Raw genomic sequence first — 15394 nt, forward strand, 5'->3', positions numbered from 1 at the left:
AAAAGTGAAGCCAAGCCATGAAATGACTGGCAATTGGCTTTGGGATGGGTGAGTGAACTCTCCTGCACCAGGAAAAGGAGGAAAGCTTCCTGGAGCAGAACACAGCCCCAGGGGAAAATATTGAAACCTAATCAAAATGACTGGGAGATTTAAAAACAACAGAAGGGTCCAAGAGATGGCACCCAGCTCTCCTTTCTAGGAGATAATGTACTGCAAACAAATTTGATGGAGACACCAGGAGGATGAAGTGACCCTTGACAGTGTGGATCTCGAGAAGAGTGACAGGTAGAGTGAGACTGAGGCCTGGCTGGAGCTGGGAAATCTGGTGTGCTAAGTGCCATATGGTCCTCCTAGGGCGTGTGCGAGACCTCATTTCCACACCCAACTGCCCACAAAAAAATTGCACTGGTGCTAACACCAGTTGCCTTAGACTTGTTTCAAACTGGGTGACCCCATCATCTGGCTCTTGCTGCTGCAGCCTGGATGACCCATGAGTCATAGGCTTTGTGCTCTGCCACATGCAAGGAGAGACACTTTTTCTACTATTTACCTGTTGTGCACACGCCTGTGTGCAGGTGCACCTGTCTTACACTCAATGTTCAGCCTAGGAGAACAAGGTATCAACCCTTACCCTTTCCATATTGGCAGGTGGAAGTAAAATACAAATCACAGACATCCCAAGGAAAAACAAAGCCCCAGTGTCCTTTTCAGCCCCTCAAGGCTGGCATGGCTCTTACTGCTGCAGCCCTGGGCAGAGGCAGGAGCACTACCATCCCTTAAGTTAGTGTCCCCATACTGCAGTGGCTATTTCTCCATTCCCACAGGGAAAATTTGACCCAGAGCCATGTGCTGAGGAGTGGTGCTGGCACAGTCATGCTTCCATGGATCTGCTCCTTTCCAGCACAGTGTGGTCTGCAGTCCATGGCTGTGCAGCAAAAGCCTGAATTCACTTGGTCTGGTGTTTAGGCAACACTGTAGGAAATTATTTACAAGAACACAGGTTCAGGCAGGCTGGGAGAAGTCTAACACACAACTTTTGGCAAAGCCCTTTGATAAAACCTTTCCAAGGTAGAAATGAGGGCTAGGCACATATTGATGATTTTCCTACTGATACATAACATCTAACAGATGCAGTTCTCACACTTGCCATCAATAAGGTAGGGAAGCTTCCTACCTTCTACCCAAATGAAAAATCAAGGTATGTGCTTCCTAGAAACAGGAAAGAAATCACTGCCTGTGGCTGGACAAAAATGCTAATCCTGAAATTAGGACTTCAGCTTTTAAACTTGCCCTATTAGGATTTGGGCCAACTAATTTTTTTTTTTTTTTTTTTTTTTTTTTTTTTTTTTTTTTTTTTGAGGAGCACTAAAGCTCCACTAGTGTCCTGTGGAGAACTTTGGCCCTTAGCAGTGATGTAGGACTGGCATGGCTGCTCCCCCTTACAGCACTGCTGGACCCTTTCCAAGGAAAGGAAAAGGCAGGAGGCTCTTGTGTATGAGATTCTGTCCCTATGAAATACTCTGAGTCTTTCCAGCCTATTTTTCTTTCAGCATGGAGATTTGTAACTGCACCTCTCTGGATTGTATTGATTTATGCATGTCAAGCCCAGTCATCCAGGTGTGAGAAGAGTGAATATAGTGTAGTGTCCTGGGGTACAGCTTCTTGCTGTACCACCAGTAATTGCAGACATATCATGTCTGCTAACTTGAACATTCATTTCAGAGTGTGTATTATCATGTAGGATCAAAAAAGTGTGGAGCTTTAATGTCATTTTCAGAGCAAAGTTTGTACTAGGACTCTCAAGAACTGGGATGGAGATGCTCTTACTTCTGAACTGACTGGGATAGTATTTAGAGAGAGCAGCTATGAAAGCCGGAGACACTGCCATATCCAAGAAGAAATGCTAATAGCCATCTGGAAGAGTTAATAATGGCAAGAAGAGGCACTGAACACTGGCTATAAACCCAGGTTCCTGCCATGGTTCTGCAAGGATTTCCAGCCAGTGGGGGAGCTGAGGTGAGGCTGGCCAAGCACTGAGGAGCACCAAGATGAAACAGGATGGTGGAGAGGGAATGAGAAAACCTCCCCAAAACCAGCATGAGGGAGCTCCAGTATCTGCTGAAAACCCAAGTGCACTGACCTAGAGAACAGCGGGGAAACCATCCCAGTTTGCAACCTCCCAGTGGTAAAGGCTTTAGGAATATTTGCTTTTGTTTTCTTTTCTTTGACAATTTTTGAAAACTGCAGTTCAAGCGCTACTAAAATCTCACGCTTATAATTGGAAGTAATTAATAAAGGGTTAGTCAATTAGGCTTCTAGTTCTCTGTGGCAGTCAAGGGAGATGGGGCATATGTTTCTTCCAGAATACACTACTAATAAAATTAAGGAAAACATTTTCTCCACATCTTCCCCAGTCTACTGCTAAGTTATGCCTTTACTAAATGTTTCAGCATTTTTTTTTTTGTCTCTCAGGAGGTTTTTGAACTGCTTCAATATATCCACTGCTCTTTCATGGAGAGCTGTAAGTCTCCCCATGAAAGGAACCTATTAAATGGAACAGCACATGAGAGTCACAGTAAACAACCAGTGACGAAACTTCCCACAGCCAAGGGCTTTATTGGTGGGAACACCAGACACCAGAGCTGGAAATCTCTGCAGGAGGCAGAATGGTTACCCTGTTGCTCTTGGGTACTAGACTAATTTAGATTCAATGATCCTTGTGGGTCCCCTTCCAGCACGGGATATTCCATAATAATTTCTTCTTCAGGCATGAGAACTGAAGGCAGGTGGCTTGCAGTGACCTGGCCCTGCATCTCTGTATCAGTGGGAGAAATTATGGCTGAAAGTCAGATGGATGATTGTGCGTCCCTGCCTGCTTGTGTCTGTTGGAGATTTATGGATGCTCTGTCCTTCTGCCTCTGTTAGGGGACTCTGCCTTCCACAGCACTGGAATTTAGCAATTCCTAGAACTGCTGAGAAGTATTTTGTATTCCCTAGACGATGTTATATAAATAAACTAAAGCATACTTGATATTATTTTGTAAGGAAAATTATTCATTTTCCTTTCCTGTTTTTTCCTAGGGTAGAAAGAAAAGAGCACAGAAAATACAAGAATTTTTAATTGAAAAAATTTAAATGTTATTCTGACCTGAAAGCTGGTTTTGATAAGGTTAAAAAAAAGAGATTATTTAAGTTTTTAAAAAACTGGGCCCAGTCCCACTGCTACCAGACTTCAGATGACTTTGTTCCAGATCTGTGATTTTGACACAAAATCGTCTGCCTCAAGTTCCAGTGAAAACTTCATAAATTAATCTTCTTCCTCCTCCCCCCATCCCCCCTCCACCCCATCTTGTTTACTCCAAGAATACATTTAGCTTATTGTTTAGGGTTTTAATAATAGAGATTTAATTTAAGCAAAACTAATTAACTTATTAAACTTTTGCAGATGGATGATTCCTTACAGAGAGTAAAAGCTTCAGATATTTTTTAGGCAGATCTCTGACCTACTTATGGCTGAAATCCTATTTGAGCACCGGTGTCCTTCTGGTGGCACAACCGGTTATCAGGGTGGCAGTGAAGTTGAATATGCAAATGTTTGCAGACTCGGGGTCTCAGTCTAGAGGCTGTTGTGCCCTTAAACAGGGTGATGGAGTTGTGTCCTGAGCCTTTACTGGGGCAGGAACTTGCTCCATCGCAAAATCCTCACAGCACTGTTTTAATGTCACAAGGAGCTAGAAACACTGTCAGTGAGCGTGGATGGGCGCAGGGAACCTCCGCTCCTGCCGGGCTGTGCCACCCGGGATGCATTAGGATTGTTAAGGCTCTGCTGGGAAACGAGGCCAGGACAACGGCAAGACAGAAAACGCTGTTCTGCTGTCAAGGAAATGCTCGAAAAGCAGGATGGAGCGAGAGCTGAGAGCGCAGAGCTGCAGCCCTGCGGCCGCGGGGGCGACGAGCGAGTTCCTCCCGGGAGGGGAAGAGGGGACGGAAGAGCACGGCGCAGCGAGTGCCATCCCCTAAAATATTAATAGTTTCTGTGCGCGCGGTGAGGAGGCAGTTCGCTTGTTTGTTTGGTTTGTTTTTTTTTTTTAATTTTATTTCATTTTTCCCGATGTCTCCCATCTCCTTCCTGCCAGAAATACAATTAAAAAAAAAAAAGGAAAAAAAAAAAATAATACTAATTACCGGAAGATGAACACCGCTACAAGAAGCGCCGGAGCGGCGGCTGGGGCGGCTCGGCGGGGGCAGTAGGTGGGGGCCGGGGCGGCTCCGCGGGGCGGTGCGGGGGGCGCGGGCCCCGCCCGGCTGCTCCGCCCGGCCTGCGCGGGGGCAGCGCCGCGCATCCCGGCTGGCGGGCGGGAGGCTCCGCTCGGCTCCGGGCAGCGGGGCTGCGGCGCCATGGAGGCGGTGGACCAGGTACGCGGAGCCCCGCGGGCGGGGGGCGGGCGCTGCGCTGCGGGGCGCGCGGAGCGGGCGCGGTGCTGACCCCTCTCTCTGCCCGCAGCTCGCCTCCGCGGGCACTTTCCGAGTGGTGAAGGAGCCGCTGGCCTTCCTCAGGGTGCTCGAGTGGGTGAGTCCCGGGCTGTGGAGGGTGGCGGGGGGGCTGTCGCCAAAGTGCCCGCCCGTCGGAACAGGTGGGAGCTGGGTCGGGCTGAGGGACGGGGATACGGGGCGAGGGGCCGGGGACTCGCGTCCTACAGCGCTGTGGCCGGCGGGGCGGTCTGGTGGCTGGGTTTGTGGGTGTCCCGTCCCCCCCCGACCCCCCTTCCTTGTGCTGGCTGTAAACGAATTTTAAAAACATAAAACAACACCGAGGAAAATAAAATCCTCATTATGCATTTAGCAAACTTGTCTCTGGGCCGAGCGGGGAAGGAGGCAGATAATTGGTGTGCGGAGCAATGTCACTGTGTATTGCTCTGATGCTCATTCGTAGTGAAGTCTGCGGGTCAAATGACATCCATCGCCAGTAGGTCTACGGGAGCAGAGAGCCTTTCTGAACGGAAAGTTCAGAACATGTCATGGAGGATTAATCACATTCCCCTAACGCCGACTGGCTGGGGAATTATGTAAGGCGCGTACTCTGGGGGGCGCGTCCCTGTGCGGGTGCGCTTATACACGTTGGCGCCTGCAATGCACAGCCCGGACTGGGGTGCCTGTGAGGGGGTGTTTTGGTGTGCTGGGGCAGCTACATGCCCCAGACTCTGTCCCTGCTCACTAGAAGCACCTTCTCTTCCCCATTGGGCACCTTGAAGCATCAGGTCCTGTGGAGTTGGGTGATGGTGGATGTGGTGGTGCCATGGCCTGGGATGGGGCGGCCTCACAGTGGGGTCATCTGCATGTAGCAGTGGACAGACAAGGTCCCTTGTGTTCTTTGCCCAGAGCTTTACAAACCCACCTGGCACTGCTGCTCCTGCCTCAAGGAGAAGTCAGGACATCCAGGGACTGAGCCCAAGGTGCTGGTCTGAGGGTGCTTCAGACAGTCTGCAGCGCTCACTATGGGGCAGAAGAATGGGGAGCAAAGCTGTTCCTATGGAAAATAGTCACTGGGAGCGTGGTCTTTTGGCTGTCTGCCTGATGAGGCTGTATCTAATGGAGCTTGGGAAGCAAGCCCTTCTGGGAAGGACTCTGGACTGACTCTGGGCTGTGCCATCAAGAAAATTGTTCCCACCCCGCTCAGTGTGTTGGCATCCTGGGGACAGCGAGTGGGAGCTCTTCTCTTGGCACTTTCCTGGGTCTGTAACTTCTTCCAACAGCCAAATATAAAAGCTCCCTTTGTCATGGTTGGAAGCCACAAGTAGAACTCTTCTGGCTGCTACAAGTGCACGTTGCCTGTGTGTGTACACATACATGCACACACAGCTGTGTGTAAACAGAGCTCTTCTGACACGGCCAAGGTGGGCCAGTCCTTGGCAATAAGGGATTGTGGGAGAAGGGTGCAGAGTGTGGTAACATTTAAGATGATCTGAGAAATTACTTTCTCTCTGTTTGACATGTATGTGTAAGTAGAATTAAGCCAAGTTTAGTTCATGATATTTCAGAGTGTGGAAGACCTTATTATTTTTTTTTTAATATACTTAAAAGGCTTTTTGGATTACTGAAATTCCATCTCTATTCAATTAATCTTATTACACCCATCTTCCTTCTCTTCTTACCATGCCTCCCAGCTTCTGTCCACCTCTCTCTACCATCTCCAGTCTCAGCTAATTGTCCACATCTCCCTCAGACTCTTTTTATCAGCCTAATCATAATTTTAAACTTTAAAAGAAGACCAAATGCTCCAGTCAATTCTGTGTCCGCTTCTGTGTCCCCCGGCAGCCTCACAGACCTCTTTGCACTTGATCAGAACAGTCAAATTACACCCCTTAACACCTCCCACTTGAGTCCTAGATTGCATCTGCAAAGAAATAAAGTTCATAGCCCAGCTAGTGACGCAGCGATTCTGGGCGTTGGGTGGCTCTCGTGCTTGGGGGGAGGCTCTGTGGTATTGCAGCACAGATGGCAGAGTTGTGGGGGCTCCTCAGAAGGGCTGGTAGGGTGGAGGTGGTGCAGGCTGAAAATGTCCTTAGCTTGTCCATGCAATCCAGCCTTGAATTTGCACTCATTGTCTGGATGGTTTGGGTTGGCTCACAGTGACTCTGGGGTGAGCACGTCTTTATTCATAAACCTCTGCTGCTAAAATTTGTGTGTTTGTGGGCGCACACATTTGCAGGTCTGGAGGCAACTGAAGCAGCTGTACATTTCTCGGATGTGTAACTGTAACTGTTGCAGAATTAATCTTTAGGTGTGCAGATTCCAGTTTACCTGTAGTCTGGCTCAGACATGGACCTCTGTCTCGAGGAGCAGGGACCTTACCTAACCTTCTTGAATTTCCTACTTTGATGGTCACCTAACACCCAGAGGAAAGCTGCTGAGATAAGGCTGATTCTTCTGAATATTCATAGCACTGTAATATGTTTTCATTTGTAATTCCCATGTACATTGTAATCTTATTTTCAGACAACAAATTGCATTTAGAAGCCATTTAGAGACAACATTGGCTCAGGCCCGGGAAAGGTTAAGAGGAAGAAAAGAAACCAAGAAATTGACTTGTAGCAATTATGCAAGGGTTGCATTTTTTGAACTCCACCTTGGCAATAAAACATGAGGATCACAAATCTGAGCTTGGAAAAATGCGCACAGCTGTACTGGGTCAGGCCTGGGTGTTTCCAGCTTTGAGTCAACTCATGGCATGTGCTGGGGGCAGGGAAGAGCTGTTTAAAAGCTGTATTTGGTCCTGCTCCTCCTTTGGCTGTTTCTCCACAGATCTTTGCATGGGAAGAATGTTCTTCTAAAGCTTATTTCTCAGATAATCCACTGGGGCACTACAACCAGTAGCAATGTCACAAACACTCTCACAACTTCACTTGAAAAATAACTCTCTTATATGTGCACCTGACAATAATGAATAAGGAAAGATGAAAGAGAAGAAAATGTTCATTTGTCTCCCTGGATTAATTTCAGTCCTGCGACTCTCTGGATGTGTTTAGACTGCTTTTATTTGGGCTTGCAAAAAGTGAGCAAGACAAGCAAGTTTGTCACTTTTGGTCTGTTTGTTTTGCAGTTGCTGCCTCTCTGGAGCCCTAGAAGAGGAAATTAAATGAAAAGCAAGGCTCTCCCCGTGCAGTGTGATGGGTATAGGAACTGCCTGCTGTACTCAGGCTGTTACTGGCAGAAATACTTTTGTAAAAATGGAAACTTTGTATCCCTAGGCTGCAGGAGGGGTGGGGGGAGAAGGTTAATTACACTGTGAATTGCCACAAACAGCTTTCCGTCTGAAAACCCAAAGCAACCTGATACTTGTCCATTTTTGTGTAAAGTAACAGGAGCTGCAGTGCTGTCCATAATGTCTTTCCCTGTATTCCTCCATAAATAGCAGGGATGCAGAAACTCCACCATTGTGCCAGGTGGGAGATGCTGTGATTGCCTTGATATGGTAATCTGTAGGTTGGTGTTTTAAAGTACCTTGCACTGAGCGCCCATCTCCACCAGCTTTCAGCTCTGTCTGGGCTGGTATGGGCAGGGGGTATTTTTGGCACAAAGACCACATTGTAGCTCTGTCTAAGCAAGTGCAGCTTTTATCAGGGCATGTGTGAATCATTTATGTTGCAGGACAAATCTTGTGGACACTATGGCTTTTCTTGATAGGACAACTTGGAAGTGAATGTTAGGATGTTCAGTGAACTCAAATGTGTCTGAGGAGTTGTTTTAATTCTTGCCTTTATGCAAAAAACATACATTCCAGGCCTTGCGCGACTGGCTATAATCACTGCTTATGAGCATCTTTATGGGATGTACCAAAGAGTTCCAAAGCACTGCAGGGCATTTGGACAACAAATCTTTGGGGGAAATTGGACGATGATGGTTTGAAAAATCTATGTGTGGTGTACATGGACCAAGCTAACCTTGCTTTGCTTCCTTGCCTTCACACTGTGATCACTTGACTGGTGAGCCAGGAAAAAAGCCAGGAAAAACTGTTGCCTGCCTGGCAAGTGTCAAGCTTGCTTTGATGGTATAGATTCTGAAAGGGTTAGCACCTCTTGCCTTGCACACAGATGTGTGCTCAGAAGGCAAGGGGAATCTGAATCTTGAAAGACTGATAGTAAGTCTTGTCTTTTGTCCTAGTGCTGATTGCTCATTTGGCCATGGAGCACTTTTGTTGGATTATATTTGCATGCATATAAATGGACATAAGTAGCTGCGTGCTTTCAAGTATGCCCTAGAAAAGCCTAGATATCTTGAGATGCTGAAAATAAATGGGAAAGAAATAAGAAAGTAATGCTTGCATGAAGCATGTGTGATTAGTAGTTTGCTCTGTCTAGTGTATTACAGGCCTCGGATGTTTTATAGTTGCTTGAGACTCTTCATCAATTTGCATATGTTTGTTTGGTTTTTGCTTAACTGGAAGGGTGCTGGCTACTATGGTATGGGCAGAGATTTAGCTGATGGAGCAGGGTTAGCTTGCTGAAGCTTAATGCTCTTCATGGATGCAGGATGGAAGAGCTGAATGTTTGATTTTCTCTACCGTCATATTGAAAGGAAAGCCTTAAAAAAAGGTAATATTTCTTATTGTCTGGTGATGTTGCTTATGCAATGCCAGGATCAGATGCTGCATTTAGTGCTGGGTCCATCCGTCTTGATGTGTAAGAAGCACAAACACTGTTAAAAATACATTGTCAAGTCTTTTGATGTCTGCCTGGGAATGTAGGTACTTAGCTGTTCTTGTAAACTGGGTCCCAATTGCTACCTCAAAGGTCTTGTATGTGTAGTGTCAGGTCAGTAAAACACGTGCGATTTAATCAAAAAATGTAAATCCATTTCTATGGAATTTTATTATTAGAAAGGTAATTACTGTGTAACTAACCCTTCTCTGTAAGCTGTCATTAATTGGATGATTTCTTATAGGCAGCTTAGCATAATGCATGCAAAATACACTGCAGCTCTGGGCAGGCAAAAATTGTCACGATGATCCTGTTGGGATGTGAGCATTCAAGAGACCTGAGCCCTGGGAACAGGCTTCATTGGTCCTTGGCTTTGGGCCTGCAACTTCTGAGCACTTACTGGGGTAATCTGAAGGCAGGGAACTCCATCAGGCAAGTTATTTTTATCAGGAAGAGCCCAGGAAGTGGATTTTGCCATTAGACATCAGGGTCTGTGGTGTGTGACAGGAAGGATCTGAAAAGTTTTTGTAGTTTCGTTGAAGGCAGATGTGAAAGCCACATGTCTCTCTGCCAGTGGGCCTGGTATAAAGGCAGCAGAAGCACTGGCAGTGCCTACATGGTGTTTTACCTTGTGTCTTAAAGTCTCAGCTTCTGCGAGTCTCACGAGTCTGAAACCTCTGGCTTTGATAAATCATATGGTTTTAGATCAAGGTAGCAGAAGAAAGATGGGAGCTCTAAAGACTGAAAACCCAGAACATAAGTAAAAGAGCAGGAAATCTGTCTTGTGATCCCATGTTTTACGCAGTCTGCAGAGAGCTGTCTGCTTTGCTGTTCACATCCATGATTATCTGCGTGCATATCTGGTTGGAAACTGAGAACTGTGCTCATCAAAAAGTTGCTGTTAAAATGGTACAAATGCTGATACAAGGGAAGGGAAAAGGTCAGCAGTGCCTGACCACATTGTAAATAAATGATATCTTTCATCTGGAAAATGCCTACCATTTTTCATTTAGGACTGTTTTGTGATCATGGAAGAGCTGATTTTAAAAGGTCACCTAACAATTCATTTAAGTCCTGATGATTCTCAAGTAGCCCAGAGTGTGACTTGGTATAAAATAGTTATGTAGGATTAGCACATATGGTTGAGAGACAGGGCTCCAGGAGCAGGACTTTTTGGAGTTACGTGCTGCTGCTGTGGAAACACCTGGGTGAAACTGGTAAAATCTCATGGTAAGCCATTTCAATGGCTGCTCTTATCTGAGTGTGGCTGTTTGAAGCATTAGGAATAGAAGATGAGGAAAGAGACTCATTAATGCTAAATTTGATTATATATGCAAACCAGGTTTCTATGAAAAGAAGAACAAAAATGATCTGACTTTCAAACTAGCAATAAGATGTGTAGAGATAGAGGGTTCTGCTATTAGACAAACACAGTTAAAGTCTCCTTGACAATTTTTATGAGGGCGATGTTTCAGTCATCACTCCTCTAAATCAGCATCTGCATAATCGGAGCCCCGGGTAAAAGCCCTGCATGTTGATATCTCTGGATTCAGATGTTGCAGCTGGGAGAGGACAGGCTTGGAGGTGCTTCTCATAGAACCCTTTTTGTCATTTGGATGCTCTGGTCCCCAGCTTAACCTGCATTCATGGCACTGTGTATGATTCCAAGGGGCAGGAGATGTTGCTTGGTGAGGTTGTCCACTCTTGCTCCAAGGGAGAGGACCTTGTCCTGAGCAGAGAAAGAGGAGAGGCAGAAAGCAGGTAATACTGGACTCAGCACAGGGCCGGTGGTGGAAGACAAAGCTGCACATCTGCAAGCTCAGGTTTCCCCTTGGGCACTGAATAAAAATATCTCTGTCTTAATATGGGCCTGGGGTGCAGTGTGGAAAACAGCACTTGGCTGTGTCTGTCCAGCCAAGCAGCTGCCAGAGGGGTCTTCATGGATTTTATTCTCAGGGGGATCTACAGAGTGCTGTTAAGAACATTATAGAAAGGAACATACAGCGTGGAGATGCTGTGTTTAAGGTGTTTGTTCAAAGTGGCATATGTGCTGCAAAGTGTGACATAGTTGCTAAGGTGACAGCTTGCTTGCTTTTTGGCAAAAGCGAAAGAATACTGAATATAGGCAAACTGTAAGCTTTTTCTTTAATTTGCACAGTTTTATCTTCTGGCCATTGTAGAGACTCCTCAGGTTTGTTCTTGGAAGCAGTGCTTTCCCATTCTGAATACTTCACTCAGTTAAAAAAGCTAATAGTGCTTCCCATTCTTAAGGAAAATCCTAAACCACGTAAAATGATGGAGATTCCAATTATTATAATTGTAGATACACTTATGGCATTGAAAGGCTTTGATATATAACATTCATTTAAGTAAGGAAGTATTCTCTAAGAACATTTTATATAAAAAAATATTAAGTGTTGCCTCATTAGCATCCTATGGATGCAGGCACATCCATGAGTGCATGCTCCACGGTTTTGGATGGAGTATTTGCATGCATTTGTAAGTGCTCAAACCTAAACTGGAATGGATGGTGAGGGGAGAAGTCCTGTGGGTCAGGCTCAGAGGTTGGTTGTGATGGGAGGGAACAGAGTCTTGTGTTGAACAGCTTGGGTTCTGCTGTGGTGAAGTATTTTCATAATGCTGCCAGGGGAGAAGATCAGCAGAGGATTAGACTGGCGTGGCCCCTAAGGAGAGAGGGTGTTCCAGATGAGCAGCCATCTGTGGCATGAAGCAAATGTTATGGACCTCAGTGTTGAGAGCAAAGCACAAAGGTCTCACAAGATGAGTGTCAGCTTTGGCCCTTAAAGCAGTGGGGTAGGTGCATGACCCAGGAAAAACGCTCAGGAAAGGCTGAAGTAATGTGCTCATTGCTCTTCATTGTTTTACCTTTCTTTTTTTGTGATGTTCTAATGAATAGGTAAATGTGTTTCTCTGAGCAAGCTGTTCTGTCTGTGCCTTTTCCAGAACGCCTTAGCATCTGGGAGAAAGAAGGCTGTGTTAGAGGCAGAGCCTGTGAAAGCTGCTGAGCTAATACTGTGAGGAGCATAAAGTGCTGCAGTCTGATTGTGGGGAGCTCTGTGGGCTCCAGGTCCTGGATAAGTGCTGGTGCAGATGTTCCAGCCCAGTTTGGCTGGGCCACTGCAAGGCAGAAGTTAGTGAGGATGTTTTCAGTGATCAGAGACCATGACACAGGGGGCTTTTGCTGGATTGGAGAAGCCTCTTTGATAGAAGACCCCATACTAGTCACTGAAATGTGCAGGAAGGGAGGTAGTGTTAAGGAAGCGGGAGAAGAACCGGAGCAGGAAGATTTCAATGAAGTGTTATACATTTTCAGAGGAGAGGTGTACAGTCCCAGACCTGCTGTCAGAAATAAAGCTGATCTGACTCTCTTGCAAAAGTCCCAACTTGTCAACTTGATCTTTATTCTATGAGAAATACTAGAGCCTGCTGCAAACAGCCTGGCTGAATATTCACTAGAAATACTCAAAAGCCTGAAGTATTGAGGGTAAAATTCTGCCCAGAAGATTTCAAAATGAAATGCTGCCCAACATCAGCAAGATCATTGATACATCAGGAAGTAATTTATAGTAACAGCTCTACAGTAGCTCTTTGAATTTCAAAGAGAAGTTTGTTGTGTTTGTCCTTGGTCTTCCCTTTTCCTGATGTTAATGCTCTGCCCTCCTGTGTAATTTCTCAGGTGATGTATCTTTGGCTTGAAGTAATAAGCCCCAGCTCAGATCCTTTGTCACATGCATGCTTGTATTGAGGCCCCATGTTTGACACTGGATTTGACAATCTTCATATTAGGTGAAGAACCTCTGTGGCATTCCAGATAGTATTAAAGAAGAAGCAAAATCTTCCTTGCTAGGTTCCCAAAAACCAAGGAGACAACTGGCTTCTTGACTCAACCTCCTTGAGGTGGGCTGTATGGTCTATGGCTGCCTTAAGCATTCAGATCAAAATACCCCAGGAAGACAGGAAATATCTTACAGTTATTTAACAAGCAAACTTGCAAACTTGAGCCTTGCTTGAACTGTTTGCAGAATAATCTTCTCCCTGGCTGTGTGCTGGAGGTATGCTTGAAGCAAAAGCAAACAAGACAAGGCCCCCATCTGCGTGCGAGTCTAAAACCACATAGTTGCTTACTCCTGCTCCTTCCTGCACAGAGGCCATGCTGCACGCAAAACATCACTTCTTTGCACCAGTTTTTACTCCATTTCAAACCGCCTTTGTATGGAGGGAAGGGTGTCTTGAAGTGGTTGAACATGGCAAGGTCACACCTCTCTGTTGGGACTCTTAAGGGGGAACGGTGCTCTTGGGTGTATCTCGTGACCAGCCCAAGGGGCTTAGGTTTGATACTGGAAGTTGGCTTATTACTGCAGAATATATATATAGCAATAATTATCCTTTGAAGCTGAGCAGTTTCTTTTAATGTTTTTTTAGGGACTGTGCTTGAAAGCCAAAGCAAGCGTGGGATTCCCCCACTGCCAAATCCAGCAGCCGATAAATCCGGCAGAGCTCTCCTGATTGCCATCTCCAAGGGCAGTCAGTGCTCTGGAATGGAATTAGAACCCCGTTTGAAAGAAGATGCCTGCCAAAAATTAAACAATGGATGCCTTCCTGTTTAATTTTAACATTTTAATTAAATTCTTCACTGCTGTGTGCCTTTGATCTTGGTGAACTGATACACATGGTGTGTGCTGTTCTGTCGTAGCAGCGTTTTGTTCTAATCTTGCACACAGATGCAAGGACGCATTTGAGGATGGATGAAAGTGCAAAAGCTGCTCCCTGCCAAGTACTGAGTGCATTGCAGGCTGTCTTTTCCAACTGGTGACCCATGGACATGTGGACAGAGGGATTATTCACAAGTATGGCTCAGTAGAGTTACTCTCTAAACATATTCACTCCCTTTTTTTAATCTTCTGTGAACAGTGCTGCAAGAAGAGTTTCCTTGGTAGAATTACTCATTGAGAGGGTTGAGGCCAAGAGTGGAGATTTTATTGTGAAAGAGATTTAATTTCAAGTGGAAGAATTAATAAACTTTGATTCTTCAGTTAGAGAGCAGAAGCAACACTGGATGTTGTTGGCTGGGCACATCCATCGATAAATCCCAGCCAAGTACCCAGTTTGGCAGGCTGGCTTTCCTTGCAGCCAGGCACAGAGCAGCAGGAAAGGTATTAGAAGGAGTTTCCTCATGGGTTATAGGCTGGGGCAGGTGATTGAGGATCATATGGAATATTTGTCCTTTGCAATTTGGGCTGTACCTAAGATGTCAGGGAAGAATCTGTCATTGCTACATCAAAAGCAGTCATTGGTAGAGCTGCTTTGGGAAAATAAATTTCACTTACTTGAGGGAAAAATAATTCTTACTCCAAATTTCCTTTGAAAACTGGCACTTTGGTGAGATCATGAATGGATGAATATTTGCAACAGAAACTACAATATTTCAGCACAAAATATTTCTGTAAGGAGATATTCTCTACAGAAATGGTTGTATTCTCCTCCTCTGCACACCCTGCTGAGATGCCCTAGGCTCACTCCTTCTGGAGAAATCAGTGATGGATCATCCCAAGTGGGATCCTTCTGCCCATTGGAATGGTGTAGTCTGGCTGTGGCAGCTGATATCCAGAGCAGGAGCAGTGCAAGGGGCCAACCCAAACTCGCTGCAGGCACAGCAGTGGTGTTCCCAGGGTAGATTTTGCAAGCCCTTAGCGTTGGCACTTAGAAAAGTCAAAAATTTTTGGAGAGATGACAACTCTTGGGAAAAGACAAGTGAGTGTAAAATGCAGAAGATTGTTTTGGTTGAAAATTGTCATCTGACGTGTAAGTCCATGGGTGCATGCTGGTGGTGTAGTCTATGCATATATTGTATGCCTAGCCCTTTTTATGGCCAACTGTGGAATTTTTCAGAGCTGTGCAGAAGCAGCACAGTTCGCTCAGCAGAGAATCAGCATTCCTAAGCCTCCGTGTTTTGCTGCGTTGGCTCCGTGGGCTGCGTGTGGTCCTGGGGCTGCTGTGGCAGCCTGTCACTCGTGGTAGGCAGCTCTGCAGAGAGGGTGCCTGTTCCAGCACAAAATCTGTGCCTGTCCAGATTGTGAGGCCCTGGCAGGCAGCAGGAGCTGGCTCCACGGCGGGCCAACATATGCAGGGGATGCTGGCTGTGCCACAGGGTACGAGCCTCCTGCCACTGCTGCGTG

The 15394-nt window shown here is 46.0% G+C and overlaps 1 protein-coding gene across 1 annotated transcript in view; it reads left to right on the top strand.

Annotated features, from left to right (window-relative positions):
* The first annotated feature begins 4307 nt into the window (after window positions 1-4307).
* SYNPR (synaptoporin) overlaps window positions 4308-15394 on the top strand; it is a 111484-nt gene continuing 100397 nt past the window's right edge. Inside the window, exons 1-2 of the mRNA XM_039558925.1 lie at window positions 4308-4416; window positions 4505-4570. Coding sequence (XP_039414859.1) covers window positions 4399-4416; window positions 4505-4570 — 84 coding nt within the window. The 5' untranslated portion in view covers window positions 4308-4398. The remainder of the gene's footprint in view (window positions 4417-4504; window positions 4571-15394) is intronic.

This window comes from Corvus cornix, chromosome 12, assembly GCF_000738735.6.
Source record: "Corvus cornix cornix isolate S_Up_H32 chromosome 12, ASM73873v5, whole genome shotgun sequence".
NCBI classification, from domain to species: Eukaryota; Metazoa; Chordata; class Aves; order Passeriformes; family Corvidae; genus Corvus; species Corvus cornix.